The sequence below is a fragment of the Perna viridis genome, chromosome 2 (genome assembly GCF_037379345.1).
Source record: "Perna viridis isolate PV_CMFRI_1.1 ecotype Kerala chromosome 2, ASM3737934v1, whole genome shotgun sequence".
Taxonomy (NCBI): Eukaryota; Metazoa; Mollusca; class Bivalvia; order Mytilida; family Mytilidae; genus Perna; species Perna viridis.
The window spans coordinates 24,159,885-24,176,598 of record NC_142446.1 but is presented as its reverse complement, the minus strand read 5'-3'; the positions used below and the strand labels follow the sequence as shown (position 1 = coordinate 24,176,598).

The following is a 16,714-nucleotide window of genomic DNA, read 5'->3' as shown; positions in this document are numbered from 1 at the left end:
TGAGACTTGATAAATGATATCTGAAACCTTTAAGTAACTGATTAATGTTGGGTTTAAAGATATAATGTCAGGTTTTAGAGTAACTAGGTCCAACTGCTCGCCTAATTTGGCCAAAAAGGTAGGAGATACTGAAATTGAATAACTGTGTATCTTTGATTAATTTTCTGCAGTCCAGTTTTCCCTGCCAGTAAACTATTTGAGTATCAGTGGCCACAAGATGCAGGACCAGGAGGCGAATGGTTCTTCCTACAGGAACAGCTTAGTGAATTCTTGGATGTCAAATCATTTCGGAGGAAATTTCCAGGTAAGTAGTCCCTTGAGATTCTCCAAAGTTTTCTAGTTAACTAAATTTGTTTGGAAGTTAAATGCAACCTCAACTATGTTCAAAGTATTTAGTTGGTTACTACTTTCAGTGAAGTAAAAAAATATGGATTATTTTACCCCATGCAACAAAGCTGGGGAGTGGTTAATGTTTTTGGTGTGCCTGTCTGTTAATCTTTTTGTCCTTTTATTTTTTTACAAAAGCATTTATCTCATGCCAAAATACAAGGATCAGATTCAGGAATTCCACAATGAAATAAACCAGTAATAGTGATCAAATGGAAGAGTAATCAAGAGAACCAAGGGTCTAGCAGTAATCAAAAGAATGTAATCCAGGGACCAAGACCAGACGTGGAAAACTGACATACATAACAAAGAACATAAAGTAACTAAAATAATACATGCAAAGTAACAAAAGCAAATGAGGAACTCGGACTCCACTAAAAACTTGGAGCATGGACCAGGTGCACCGGTAGAGTAAGCGTCCTCTGCTTCTCTAGAAACCCCTGCCGAGTTGCTCATAAAAAGTGAAGTCCAGGGTAGACGAAAGAGGAAAGGAAAACTATGACACATTGAACAAATCAGTTTTCGTGGCACAGATTGATACACCGTAATGATCCACAAGTTCATGAAGATGCCATGAAACTTCTGTAGTGATGATTTCAACCTTGTAGCAACATAACCCTGTTCCAGAAGCTTACTTGTTAGAAATCTAGGGTGATACAAAAAGTATGCAAAGTTTCAGCATGCTGTGGCATTACCTATGAGTTGTGATATGAACACTCCATACACAGGTGCTGAAGGGATGTTGCCACAGATGAAAGCAAAGTTAACAATTCTGAATGAAAAGTCATCATGTTTGTCGTAAAATTTGGTCAATAGTTTTCCCTTACCATCTTTGACCTTGAACTTTGATCTCAAGGTCAAATAGATGGTTTTTGCATAACTGTTTTGTGTCTCAGCTGTTATGAGTTTAGCTTGATAAATTGAATGTGTTGTGCATGTCTGATGTACAGGATTTCTACCACTGCAGAGCCCACAGAGATGGATTCCATCTCAATGATATCTAGTTTAATTTCATGTTGAATGTTTAGTTAAGACATTTACAGCTTTGTGGTTCGACTTTTTAGCTCACCTGGCCGAAGGCCATGTGAGCTATTGCCATCACTTGGCTTCCATCGTTAATTTTCCTTGGGGTATCCTGCATAGAACTATAGTGGGGATTTTTGATCCATCGATAAACATGGCTAAAAATAGAATAGAGGGGTCAGACAGTATATATCTCCAAAACGGTTAGGTTTAGCCAAATTCTGACAGGGTAAAAGTATTAAGCATGATTAGATCTATCTGCGGTCAAATTTTCATTTTAATCTGTTCTGCCACGTTGGAGTTATTGCCTGTTTTCGACTTTTTTTGCTATTTTTAATGTTATTTCTTTCAAAAATCTTCTCCTATGACACTACTCGACCAATTGGATCCAAACTTGGTATGAATGTTCCTTGGGGTATCATGCATAGAACTAATGTGGGGATTTTTGATCTGTCGAAAAGCATGGCTGCGTTATTTAAAATAGAACATAGGGGTCAGGCAATAGTTTTTCGCATATATCTCCAAAACAGTTAGGTTTAGCCCATTCTGAAAGGGGTAAAAGTGTTCAGCATGATGAGATCTATTTGCGGTCAAATTTTCATTTTAATCTATTAGGCCATGTTGGAGTTATTGCCCTTTATCAAAGTTCTTTGCTATTTTTAATGTCATTTCTTTCAAAAATCTTCTCCTCTGACACTATATTACCAATTGAAACAAAACTCAGTATAAGTGTTCCTTGGGGTATCCTGCATAGAATTGAAGTGGGGTTTTTTGATCTGTTGAAAAACATGGCCACTGTTACTAAAAATAGAACATAGGGGTCAGACAGTAGTTTTTCGCATATATCTCCTAAATCGTTTGGTTTAGCCAAATTCTTTTAATAGCTGAAATGATCCTTATTTTCAGGACTACGAAAGTCTTCAGGCATAAAATTTGTCAGACGCCTTCTTATAAGAGTTATTTCCCTTGACGGAAAAATGAGTTTTTGTTTACAGTTTTCAGCCAATGTCTTGAAAGCTATGATAGATTAAGACTTTCATTTACTGAAATGATCCTTTTGATAAGGCCTTTCAAAGTTTTCTTGAGTCAAAACTGTTGGACAACTTCTTGTTTAATTTATTGCCCTGAAAGGCAAAATTCAACCAGGTGAGCGATTCAGGCTCCTGGGAGCCTCTTGTTAATTTTTTTTTTAACTTTGGTCGTTTCAGTCTCAATTGTGTAAGGAAAATGTAACTGATTTATTTAGGCTTGTAAGACATTGGTTTACTGGTGAAAAAGTGAATATTGTGAAAAAAGTGAATATTTAAAACATATTTCAATCAATAAAGTTTCAGAGGGTTTAGTATTTTTGATTGGACTGTCTGTTATCACTATGTTGTGACCTAGATACTGCATACATTTTTGATAGATTTTCTTTAGTGTTGTTACCCTAATCGTTTGGATGGGAATGATTTTTTACAGAAAGTCATTGAAGGGGATCTCTTTCAAGAAGAAAGGCTTGGGTAAAATCATAGATTGATAATTCACCTGGATAGTGCAGACACTATTTGTTAGATTTCATTCAAACTTCGATGAAGTGTTTGTAACCATCAAGCTTGAATGTAAATGATTTTCAAAGAGGGCACTTATTTGGACTCGGACCTCAATTTTAGGGCATGCGAGTATGTGAGTGTGCTCACTTAGGTTACTAGTATAATGTTCAGAACTTTTTAAATAATGATTTGATATGATCTGGTTATACAAAGAGACTCCTCCTAAATAACTGGATGAATATCTGTGGAATTAGGAGGAATATTTGTGTGCAGCAGTGTACTTATAAATTGCTATTGTAAACTGAATGACTCTAGGATGAAGAGTAATATGGACTTAGCTATTGATTCTTGCAAATGTTACACATTTGGTCAATTACTCAGCTTAAACAGTTTGATGAAGCTCAGTAAAACACTAGGATTTTTCATTGGTACTCTTCTGGTAGAATTATAATGAATTTTATTAAATTGTACCAATTAGCTAATGCTTAAAGATTTATTTTTATTTTGATTTGTTATGAGTTTTGAATTGAAGGATTGAAAGTAGTTTATAGAAGTGTATGTGTACTTTAGGTAGTACAATACAGTTAGGTCATATCTGAAAATTTGGTCTCATTTTGTTGAAATAAAGCTGTTTTGAGACAGTCTGCACAGAAATTTCTAGTGTTTTGTCATTAAAAAAGTGCATATTTTTGAAATCCTTGGTGTGTGGAGGTTCAAGTCATATATGAGTAATTTAGTGATTATTGTTATAAAATCCAGTAGCCATGGTAACATACTGAAAAAAATATTACTGAGTTTTAGTACAAATCAGGGGTGCCTTTCCTAAACTAACAGTCAATTACTATGTTTTATAAAATATCAAGCACTTAGACACTACCACAGGATGAAAGCATGCATGGAGTAGGTGGAAAAAGGGTGAAAATAATAAGACCCTTTTCGATTCATTCTCTCACAATTTTAGTTCCAAAAGTTCGTGCGAAATAAGGTATTTTGAAAATCAGCCATCTGATGCTTATGAGAGAACCTAATACGACAGGGGACTGAAACATTCCGGATACCATTCTTCCTTTAAATTACACCTGTTTATCATTACATATATTATATCTGTCTATGTATAAATGCTTAACTACATTTAAACAATATATCCACCAAATTTCAAGTTTTAATTTTAAGTTTTACAAATTTGACCAGGGTAACTTGGTGTGTGAAACAGTGTGCCTTAATGTAACTGTATAGTGCACCCTTATGTTATTTTCTAGTTTTGTTGCACTGAAATGGATATAGATTTTTACTATAAATACAATATGTATCACTATATTACCTTTTCAGCTGTGAAATTTGACCTTGCTTTGGATCAAATTTATTTTTTTTTATTGGAAAGTATGTCCTTAAATTTTGTTCTTTTATGCCAGATCTTTTAACAGTTGTATATATTGGTAATTGTGTTTACAATTTAAGCTCTGTGTATAAATTGAGTATAATTGACATGCTGATTGGTCAATTTCTTGTCATACCTTTTTTCTTAAAAATCATCTTTAGGTTTTTATTCCCAGTTAAATGTGACTAAAATGATGAATGTGTTGGTTGATTATTTTCGGAGAATCTAATATGCTTGCTTTACATTTTTTAGAACTTACAAGAAGAGCAGTAGATATGAAGGAGAGAGAATTTTTAAGAGACAAGTTTGTTGTCACTGAAACTCAATGTGATTTAGGTTAGTTATGTTCAGAATAAGTCATGAAACCAGGTGAGCAATTCAGGCTCCTGGGAGCCTCTTGTTTTTATTTGTTTTTCTTGCCAACATTGTGATTACTGTCCTGGATTTATTTTTCATTAGCAAGTTATAATTTAAAGATATTTGCTTTGTATGTGTAGCAATGGTTATGATATTGTAATATTTAATTGGTAAGGGCATTCTATATGTAGGACTAACAAGGTATCAGTCCACATGCAGATTATGAGCTAAGGTGGCTTTATTCAGAAGATCTGATGTTTGCATTTTGGTTTAGGATCTGTACAATATTATCTGTAAAGAAATAAGAAGTGAATGGATTTTTAAAAGGTTTATATATTTTTACTGTGCTGTCATAAAATCATATTTTGATATGTTAACTAAAAACTAGTTTCCAAATGATGGTAGAAAAAGATAGTAGGTTAATATCACTCTGTCCAAGCTGATGGATTTGCCCATTTTAGGAGATAAGATGTCCTCAGAAACTTGATAATGATTTGATAGTTAATTATTTAATGCCAGATATACCTTTGTGGTTTTTTTTTACTTAAAGAATATGACAATCTGAATTAAAAGTGGGATTATTTTTTTAAGATGAGCATTTACATATAAATAATCACAACTCATTTGTTCTTCCTTCATTCAGTTTCTTCATTTTAAAAATAATTCTCATTCAACAACTGCTCTTAAAAGTGTGTTAAATGTTAATTTCCTATGCCTAATAGTACACTTTGCAATCTCCTTTGATAAAAAAAATTGTAAGTTGTAGATATCACTAAATGATTAAATATGCCTACCATTATTACACGTATATATACATATATAATTTTTAGCATGTGAATTTTTAACCACCTGATTGTGATAACCAGTACAATTTTGCAATTCATTTCCTGCCAATTTAAATTTTCCGAGTTTTCTAAAGATTTCTTAAGATAAACCGATTTTCCTTCTTTCTACACTCTTTATAGTAAAATTTAGATTTTGATATTCTTGCTGAAGTTCAAATCTGAATTTTCCCATGCCAAGCGAAAAAATAATTTAAACCACCCCATTCTTTTCTTACCATTGGATTGCCATTGTATTGAGCTCATTGTAGTACATGTATTAAGGAATTACGAGCATTTGTGATATTGTTAGGAAGTTTCATTTATTATATATTTTATATATCTTTTTTATGAAATTGTTTTGTGTTAATGACTAGAAACAATGTTTTTTTAAGACCTGCATTTTATATTCATTATAGGTTTAACAGCTGTGAGAAGTGAGGAAGTCTTAGATATGATGGCTCGAGATTATCCTGAGAAATACAGGGTAATTAGGTCATTTTGAATGTTTTCCTTTCCCGTCAGTGAATGAACTTGTGTTTGTTATTATATCTTTTATATCTGTAAGTGAGATGATATTTTGATAGGATCGTTTGAAGTCTAGATCAGATATTCATGCGTACTTGAAATTCTAAACCTCATCATTGAAGACTCAGATGAGAAAAGTTGTTAATCAATTGTTTCTCATAATTTATGAGTTAAATAATCCAACGATTTTTTGTAATTTCCACCACTGCATATATCGTATGATAACTTAAATACACTTTTAGAGTTAAAAAAAAAATAGTTACAATGTTTATGGAAAGAAGCTTCCTTATTAGATCAAAGAGCAACTTCTCTGAAACAACATGTAACAATGATTTTAAACTTAATAGGTAGTTGGTATCAATGCCCTTATAAAAAGATATACCGGTACTTTTTGTGTGGCTCAAGTGGCTTAGTGGATGGCTGCAGAAGCACCTTTTTGTCTTGAAATATATGCTACCGGTGCACCTGGTCCATGCTCCCATATTTTAGTGGAGTCCAAGTTGCTCATTTGCTTTGATACTTTGTATGTATGATTTTAGTTACTTTATGTTCTATGTTGTGTATGTCTGTTTTCCATGTCTGGTCTTTGTCCCTGGATTACATTCTTTTGATGACCGCTATAACCTTGGTTCCCTTGATTACTCTTCCATGTCTGGTTGTTGTCCCTGGATTGCATTCTTTTGATTACCACTATAACCTTGGGTCCCTTGATTACTCTTTGATTACTGCTATAACCTTGGTTCTCTTGATTACTCCTTGATTACCGCTATAACCTTGGTTCTCTTGATTACTCTTTGATTACCACTATGACCTTGGTTCCCTTGATTACTCTTCCACTGACCCAATAGTAATCAAACTTTTCAGAAATGTTAAAAGTGAAATTTAAATTTTGGTTCCACTGGATAAAACAAGGTGGTTGCCAGAGGCTATCGCAGCTTTCAATTTGCCAATTTTCAAAGATCAACTTCCGAAACCACAGATGCCAATGTTTTGAAGCATGATAGCAATGTTCTCTACAGACAGTTCACTTTTTGCATGGCTCAGGTGGTTCAGCCTATGGTAGGAATGATGTAAGTGGAGGGTTCTTTTGAAATGATTTACTTATTGTTCCACTGAATCAAATGTTACAACTACATGATTCTAAATCTTCCAGGTGAGCAATTAATCTTCTACTTTTCTTTTAGATTTTTGTATTGTACATGTATTCAGATTTATCATTTCTGACTTCTGGAATTCGTAACAGAAAGAAGGAGGACTGACCAGTCATATGCTTTAGCACAGCTGTTTATTATCCAATTACCTCACACATTTTAATTTCTTTTTAATTTTGTGTACATGTACATGTATAGGTCCAGTCTACTGTTAAACTTGTACTGTTACCTGATTATTTTTATTAGCTTTTTAGTTTTTATGCTAACATTCTATAGCCTTTATAAATTTAGCAATATACAGAAGTTATCCATGAAAGAGAAAAACAGAAGAAAATTGAAAAGCACAAGGAATATGAAGTGGTATAACATTAGTTTATTATCAATGTTATTTTGCCCTAAGTTTGCCAAATAATGTAACACATTTTTATTTTCCAATTTGCTTAAAAAAATGATTGATGATTAAATTATGATGATAAATCTTGAAATAATAAACATTAGCAATTGTAAAAATATGTGTTGTTACCTGCTTCACCAGTGTTGATAGCAGGTCTAGTAGCCACTCAATTCTATCTGTCTGTGCTGTAAGTGGTCTCTAACTTGTGTCATCTATTACTCAAAATTGTTTAACCTATAATATTGATAGTTTGCTCATTGTTTATATATAAATTATATCGAAAATGTTTAATATTAGTGAGAAATTTGACAAATGTTTTTTTCTAAATTTTTAGCATGTTGCCCTTTTTCGTCATTTTATATTGTGAAGAATACCGATTTTGTTGTAATTTGTAACTCAAAAAGTATAGTACCAATATTTTTGAAACTGCACAGCATTTATATAAATATTGAAGATGTACATTACTTATCATTAAGGAATTTTGCAGATGTTTTCATACATTTTTAGCATATTTAACTTCACCATTTTTTGTCACTGTATGTTTTCAAAGGTACATACTTTGTGCAATCTGTAACGCAGATGTTACTGAAATGTTTCAAAGTTTTTACATACATAATGAAGATGTGCACCTCTCTTCTAGGCAAAATGTTGGAAGTTGCTTAGGTCCAATTATACATATTGAAGATGCTTGTTTGCTTATAAATAAATGAGGATGATACAGATCCAGACATGTACAGGTCTTGTTTTTAATATTTTCTGTTGAAATCTTATTGTTTACAGTTCTGTTTCATATAATGTTACAGCAAGAAAATTGATTATACTTTCAGCCAAAGCTTGAAAAAACTAAAATGAAGATGTATATGCAAAAAGCCATGAAATCAGCTTCTGAATGGAATGCTGGGTTCATCAAGGAAAGGAAAGAAGAGAGAAGAGCATACTTTGACCAGCAAACATTTGTATGTTGTTTTATTATTGAATGGGTTGAATAAAATAGTTTGATATGGTAACATTAAGTCATAAAAAGAATGCCATTATGTTCAGTGCTTTCATTATGCTTCTCTTCATCAAGACTTTATGTTCAGTGCTTTTATCATGCTTCTGTTCATAAAGACTTTATGTTCAGTGCTTTTATCATGCTTCTGTTCATAAAGACTGATGTTTAGTGCTTTTATCATACTTCTGTTCATAAAGAAAAGATAATTCTAGTTTACCCATTTCTGTCCATTGCTCTGCCCATTTTTTATACATTCACAGTTTTTTTTTCTCTATCAGGTTTCTTTCCAGATAAATTTCAGGAAAAAAGTACATGTAACCAACTTTGGACATTTTCAAGACTAGTAACAGTATGAAAATATAGAGACAGTGGCTGATATTTAATTTGAATTTCAATTTCTTACACAAGTCTTCTAACTTCAATTGTATTTGAATTCCATTATCCTTATTTTTGCATTAACGAAATGAATGCTGCATGAAATAATGGAAAAGTTACATGTTTAACATCAGAAGTGAAATCAGAGCTAAATTAAATTTGAAAGAATAACGATAAAAGACATGACTAGATCAATTGTAAACAATCAATAGTGATCTTTTGGTCAACTGTAAATAAAAATGTGGGGACTTAAATCAGAAAAAACCTGTTTTGTGTTTGGAATGACGAATAAGTACTTCACATCTTTAATTTAATCAGTGATATTTTTTATTGGATATTTTAAAAGATTTATTATGTGTTCGTTCATTCCTTCAGAAAATTGACTATTATACGAAAAAAGCTGTTACCATTTTTAATTTTTTTTCAGAACATTCATTTTCCTGCTAACAAGTTTAAGAAGTTACCAGCTGATGCTACAAAGATAGGTGCATACCCTGTAGCTATACTGCCTGGTCAATTTACTGATAGTTATATGCCGTAAGTTGTAATAATAACATTCTTTTTCTACCATTGTTTTTCATTATTTTCACTGTTCTTTTTGTTGTATCATTCTCATGCATATTTTTGAAAATAATTGGTAAGACAAATAATGGATTCTTGTTTGATAGAAAAATAGATATTTAATTTGATAAGTGTCTTCTGGCTACAGGTATTCATTCAATGGACATTACATATCTAAAGTGAAAATTGACATGATGAAAACTATTATGATGCTTTATGCAATAATGCAAATGATTAGCAAAAGTAAATCTTCTGAGAAAAGTTCCTGATTTCAGTTACCAGGAATTTTCTCAAAGCAGTCTACAAGCTGACCTTAATGTTATTGGCTAGTGCATATTAAAGAAAACATGTACAAATTACAAAATCCTGAAGAGTTATAAAGAAAATATATTCAAATTACAAAACTATAAAAAGTTATATTTATGCAGATACTCCACTGATGAACTGAAATATTTCCCACTGAATACAGCTTTGTATGATCCACCAAAGACAATCAACCATGTTTTAGCCAGTCCTACATCACAGGAGGCTGCTTCTGAAGAGGATGCAGATGTAAAATTAATCAGTTGGTCTATGCCAACTCATTTCATCATTTGTCATGCTGTTTAAATTGCTTACCATATGTCTTGGAAATTTTGGGCCCAGTTTTCAAATTGAGGTCCAAAGTGTCCGTACTAAGATTATGTTTGATTTTAACAAAAACCAAATTCTTGAATTCTTTGATATCCTGAATGTAATTGTCTGTATAGAATTTCAGTTAAGAGCCTGTTTTCAAGTTGGTTCTCATTTCAGTCCAAAATTAAACTTTGTTTTATTTCAACAAAAAAGAAGTTCATTTGACTCTTTCTAACAATGTATTGAAAACATAAATGTAAATTGTTTAAACAATCACAAATTATTTTTTTTTGGTTATATAATGGTATTACTTTGTTGTTGTTGGCACTTATTCACTATCATTTATTTACTATAACTTTAGTAAAAGTTATTCAATATATTCAGTTTTAAAACATTGTTCCTAGGGACATGGCAGAGGGCTTTATAATAGGAGATTTTTGCTCCATCCTTTTTGAAAATAAGTGACTGAAAGGGGGGAAATGGGTGTTTCATCCATGGTTTCATCTGTTGATGTCATTTTGACATATACACCAAACCAATTTTTATGATTCAGATGTAAATGTGTTTCTTTGAATGAAATTCCTTTTTTTTTAATTTTTACACGGTAGACTTACTTTAAAATGTTTTAGAGTTTAAAGGGTACAAAATTGGGCCACACCTAAAAATTTTTTTTTTTTCATTTTTGGTCTGATTTTAAAAAATTCTTTTTTATTGGATTTCTTATGATTTTTTCAATCAGATTTCAGATATCTCTTATAGTTATCAATTTATTAGTGGCCAAAGGGGCCATACCTAAAAAGAATTTACTTTTTATACAACCACAAAAAAGGGTATGACACTGTCATCTTCATTCTTAGACACTTGGTTTTCATGTGATAACTTGAATATTAGTTGTTTTATTGCTATCAAATTTTATAACATGGTTTCAGACTACAAAAATAAAGTTGGTATTGATTTTAGGGGTTATGGCCCCATCCATATTGGAGTTTAAGGCCAAATAGGTGCCAAAAACAAGCATTTCATAGAATTTAACTATAAAACTCCAGTAAAAGCATTTGGATGTCTAGCATATTGGCCTCTTCAATTCTGGTCAAATTTTATTCCTGTGTCAAATGTCTAATCATAATGAAAGTTGAAAGAGCTTTGTATCTAATTTGAATGGTGTGTCCATACTTGCCCCAACTGTTCAGAATTTGACCTCTGCAGTCCTATTGCTCTGCAAAGCATTTTTTTACAGTTAAAGGTTGAAGTTTAATTTCTTTAAGTTCTGTCACCACACACATTGGAAACCTCTACTGTGTCAAAGTGTAGTGTCTGGAATCTGTGGTTGTATCAAACTACACCATTTAGAGCATTTTACTATTGTATCTCAAAACTACAATTAAAAGAGGACATTTCTGGAGAAATAATCTTTTGTGACATTAGATACTAACTACATTCTTTCTGAGCAGGTTTTTAACAACTTAAAATTTTGCTACTAATATGGATTTGAGGTTTAGAGGTTGCTTGAGTTTCAAAGACTGTTCAAAATCCTTTCATTTTTTTATATAGGTTTTGGCCCACTTACTCTTTATAGTGAAATTTAAGAAATAGAACTTGATTGTATTAGCATAATTAAATGGTTCATAATAAGAATATTGTATCATATTTAAGGGTAAGTCAGGGTCTGGATCTGATAGTGATGATGACAGTTCTAGTAGCTCTGATGGTAGCAGTGATCAGGAAAATACTGAACAAGATAAAGATAAGGTATATATTAACAGTTGTCGAATAACCATTTGAAGCTTTTTGTTAAAGAATTAAAGGAGGACAATTAAAATTCTAAAATAGAACTAAACCAACCTTCTCTGTTTTTTTTTTTTTTTCATGTCCATTTTGTATTGATAACTGATTATAACTGTCATGTAGACCTTCACATTTCTTTTCAGGAAGTTCGTTTCTTTTGACAGGTAAAGTTCTTCATAACTTATAGAATGACAATACTGTTTGGTACACTTATGTAAATGAAATAAAATATGGTTTTAACAAATTGAATTGAATATGACGTTGAACTATTGTGTGTTTAAAAATGTCATTACACAGGTTAAATTTAATTGTAGAAGATAGAGTCAGAAACGGAAACATTGTGTAGGGTATGTGGGAAGGAAGAAGATGAAGAAACTGGAGTCAAAGAATTTGTACGATGTTCTGAATGTGCTAGACATGGTAATTATATTTGTTAATCCGTTAACCATGTCAGAATCCTGTCATTTATAACAAATAATGCCTAAAATGTACATTGTAGTAGCCATTAAAATACAGTGGAACTTCACTTGTTTGAATTCAGATAGCTTTAACATCCGGTATTTCTCAAACACAATGCAAAGTACCAAAATTTTCTCGTATATAATCAATATAAATAATCTTTCTCTGAATTTGGTTACTCTAACACTTAAACTATTTGGTCCGTATGGTAATAACCCTCACTAGCTTGAACTCATCTGCCATTTTTTCAGCTTGGGTAATAGAAGGTGTGAAAAACTGAAGCCCTATCATTAATATCATTAATGAAAGTGTTATTTTAGGCGGTCCGTTTAAACATCGCAAAGACCGGTCTTAGTGCACTAAGACCATAAAAGTAGCACTAAGACCCATAAGATGACATTTTTTCGAAGTAAAAGTACTACCATATGAAAGGTTATTTAAAAATACATCAAATACACCAAATTTAGTATAAAAACATTGAATCGTTGGATTTGTAGTCTTTTATGCTGAAATTTCCGGCACGTGCAGACAATTCTGTGTGTAACAGACCATGACTGATTAGATGCCGACTGAATAAACATTGTCGTGGGTTGACAGTTTAGATTGTAATATATAAGTGATTAGTAAATATATAAGTTGGAAATATATTGGTAATTAAATATGTCGAAGGGGCTTACATTAAAGTAATTATATTAAATAGATTAATCAATCTTTTTTAACTGAGCTGAAATAATGTTCTTTTTGGATTATTTGTTTATGCACTTTTTGTTCTGGATTTTGCAATTTTTGTTGTTGTTTTTTTTTATTTGCATGAATAATCCTAATGCCAATTTTGAAAAAAAGCCTATACAAGAAATGTATAAAGAAACAGTATTAAGTCGTATAGTTTTTAATAGTGAGACAATATTTATTACATTAGTAACATTTATGGCACAACTTCAAAATCTTTTCTGTGTTCTATTTGTACAAGATCTTTTACGTTGATTTGGTTTTTAGCAAGTCTCTGGTATGTTGGCATTTCCAGTTTTCCACATTTGGATTGAACAGTATTAGCATAATTCTTTTTGTCTAATGAAAGTCTTTGGTACCGAGTTTCTTTCTCTTTGACATTTTTGAGAAACAGATTTGATGTGTAATGGCATATCTTTTAAAATAACCAAATAGTTCATAATTTCCTGTACCAAACGGGTTCTTTTCAAGTCTGCGAAATGGACTCTTAACAATGTCATGTAATGACTTTACAAGTGATGGAATCGGTTGTGCTTCCAGTCCAATGCTCATCTGAAAACGTAATTGATGGATTCACAATTGTTGTTGATCCAAAGGCGGTCTTGAGTCAAGTTTGCACATGGCTTGTTTACATAGTCCAATTCAAAGGTGTCGTCTGCTTTGGCTATACCACATGGACCAACTATTTTGTTTATTATGTCGGTCCGTTCTGTATCTTTTGTACCAAGGTTGTCCTTTAGATGATCAGCAACATTGTCTTTTAAATGTTTTGTGCATAGTAATCGGGTTGCTCCTGGAAAGACTCTGTCTATCACGTATGTCAGACCCTTTTCATCGTCACTGTCTATTCTCAAGTCTACACAGTTGATTGTCTCTTGTAGACATGCCTTTATATGTGATAGGAATATATGATACGAGAGAAACGAACCCTCCCAATGAAGAAATAATTATTATTTCTTACTGTAAAAATGAAAAAAAAAAATTCTATTTTCTAATTTCAAATGAGGTGAAAACTTAAAATGAAAATGACCAAAAGATTCTATTGCTGTGAATAATTACCTAATGTAGTCTTGACAAGTAGCTTTCGTAACTAAATAAAAACCAAGGTCTCCACAGGGCAGTTTTCAATGTAGAACTAACGAAACTATGATGCGTGTAAATAAAAAAATAAAAACTTTTTAAATGAATTAAGATATCATTTCCAAACTTTGGTGATTTATATACATTTACTTTTATTGCTCAAAATGCTTTATGTTTGTTTTAAAAACATTTTCCATAAATATTTTTTTTTAACTTCAAAGAAAAACAAAACAATGTACAAAAATTGAACTTAACTTCAAAGTTTTTCCAATGTTTTATCTATGATTATCCCTAAGAAACAAAATCATCACACCCAAGCTTGAACGGTCAATACTGTACGCATCATTGACCCTAATTAACGATCAATGGACTTCAAATTGCCGTGGTCACACTCTATCACCCGCATGATTGTCAGCACGTGTAGTGAATGATTCAATGACTATTTTTACATTAAATACAGTACAATCTATGCAATTTTTAATTACCTTTCCAATGATAGTACTTTTACTTCTGAAAAATGCCATCTTATGGGTCTTAGTGCTACTTTTATAGTCTTAGTGCACAAAGACCGGTCTTTGCAGTGTTTAGACATACCCTATTTTAGGTAATACTGATGTCATCACTAATTAGCCAGTTTTTATTCAACATAGTACTGATTGAAGTTTGAAAATGATGCGTAGTCAACATGATGAAACATTAAAGAATGAAAATGGAAACTAATTTTTGACTAAAAAATTCAAACTCTGAAAGTTTTATATTTAAAAGGCAAACATAGTATTTTTGATATCTACAAATCAACATAATCTGCTGAAAACAAATGGAAAATGTCGAAGAACTAACTTAACTTCCTAGGAAGTAAACAATTTCTAATGATAAAGTCGAAATTGGACCAGCAACCAAAAAAATCGGGAAATCTTGAAACTTTAACACATTTGAATGGTCACTTGAATTTAGAGCAACTAAAGTTTAACTGTATGATTAGATATCTTACTTTTTCAAAGACCAATATTTAAGTCTAAAGACATTTTAATTATCTATGGGTAATATATGACACATAACTGCCTTAAAAATTAATTCTTTTTTTTTTGGTTTCTTTCTATGTTTAGGTCATCCTCCATGTTTAGATTTAACAGAAGACATGGTAGCTGTAATTAAGACATATCCATGGCAATGTATGGAATGTAAAACATGTGTGGAATGTATGGATCCATTTGATGAGGTAATTATCAAGATAATGATGAAAACTGTTATTTCTCAAAGATTCAGTGGAATAAGGTCTTTCTAAAAAGCTAACTGAAGAACTTCAATTGAATGCTAGTTCTAACATTTTCATTTCTATGTGATTGCAATGAACTTGCAGTACTGTAATGGTATGGCCCTGTCATCACCTGTAGACTTTCGGTTTTCATGCAATTGCCTGAATATAATTTAGTTTATCTTTATATAATTTTATATCAAAGTTCCAATCCACAAAAAGCCCCGTGCAGGTCCGGGTTTTAAAAGAATAGGCCTGCAGCAGTGCTAAGCTTGTCGTAAAAGGCGACTAAATAGTGCTCAGAACCCTAGCCGAGGGCTAGGGCGCTCTGCCCACAGAGCAACTGGGATGTGTGCCCCAGGTGGTGGAATGGGGTACCGCTGGCGTGTTACATGCTGGGGTTGTCAGGCTATAATACGGAAAACCTGACCTCAAACCATAGTGGTGCACCGTGTTGGGAAAGATGCCACGTTCCTCGCACGTTAAAAAACTCTACTGTGGTATTCTCCCGGAGTAGGAACCATAGGGCTCCGCCACAGGAGGCTAAATTGCCCGACCCTACCCACCTCTCCCTGTTTCCAGTGGCAATCAAAATTTGTCGACCCCATTCTCCTTGTGTCCCACCCCTTTTTCCATTCATTATTTCGTGTTCATTTTATCATCAATTTCATGTTCATCGTCTGAATATAGCTGAAATATTGCTGCTCGGACGTTAAACCCCAACAAACAAACAAGGTTTGTATTGATTTTGGGGTCATGACCCCAAGCATTTTGGAAAAAGGGCCAAAAAATGACAAAACAAGCTTTTTATAGAATTTAGCTACGTAACTCCAGTAAAAGCATATGGCTGTCTATCTCAAAGTTCAGGCTTGGATTGATTTAAAGGGTTGAGATGTGAACTGCTTAGGAATGAGGAACATGAAAGGGCCAGAAACAAGCATTTTTCTGATGTACAGACAAAAACTTGGCTATGACTTAAACCAATGAGGGAAAAGGGGTAAGAAACAAGCACTTTCTTTATGTCCAGACAATGACTTGAGTGAAAGTGAATGGAACTGTTTTAAGTTGTACTACAAAATGCAATACCTCAAAAGGAGACTTAGATTGATTTTTGGTGTTGTGACTTGAGCAAATTGAGAATTGGGGGCCACAAAATGACCAGAAACAAGAATTTTTCTGATTTCTGCATGATAACTTGAGTAATAGGGAATAAACCTCTTCGAAATTCTACCACAAAGTACCATACCTCTAAAGGAAGGTTGAGATTAATTTTGGAGGTTGTGAGTGGAA

At 32.5% G+C, this 16,714-nt stretch overlaps 1 protein-coding gene across 5 annotated transcripts in view; it reads left to right on the top strand.

Annotated features, from left to right (window-relative positions):
* The window catches only part of LOC148624173 (PHD finger protein 10-like), a 28,979-nt gene that overhangs the window by 6,818 nt on the left and 5,447 nt on the right, over positions 1 to 16,714 (top strand). For all 5 annotated transcript variants that reach the window (XM_088566749.1, XM_088566752.1, XM_088566750.1 and 2 more), the window contains 10 exons: positions 171 to 304; positions 4,573 to 4,656; positions 5,918 to 5,985; positions 7,469 to 7,537; positions 8,399 to 8,527; positions 9,368 to 9,477; positions 9,930 to 10,053; positions 11,770 to 11,865; positions 12,216 to 12,321; positions 15,276 to 15,388. In XM_088566749.1, the coding sequence (XP_088422875.1) occupies positions 171 to 304; positions 4,573 to 4,656; positions 5,918 to 5,985; positions 7,469 to 7,537; positions 8,399 to 8,527; positions 9,368 to 9,477; positions 9,930 to 10,053; positions 11,770 to 11,865; positions 12,216 to 12,321; positions 15,276 to 15,388 (1,033 nt within the window). The remainder of the gene's footprint in view (positions 1 to 170; positions 305 to 4,572; positions 4,657 to 5,917; positions 5,986 to 7,468; positions 7,538 to 8,398; positions 8,528 to 9,367; positions 9,478 to 9,929; positions 10,054 to 11,769; positions 11,866 to 12,215; positions 12,322 to 15,275; positions 15,389 to 16,714) is intronic.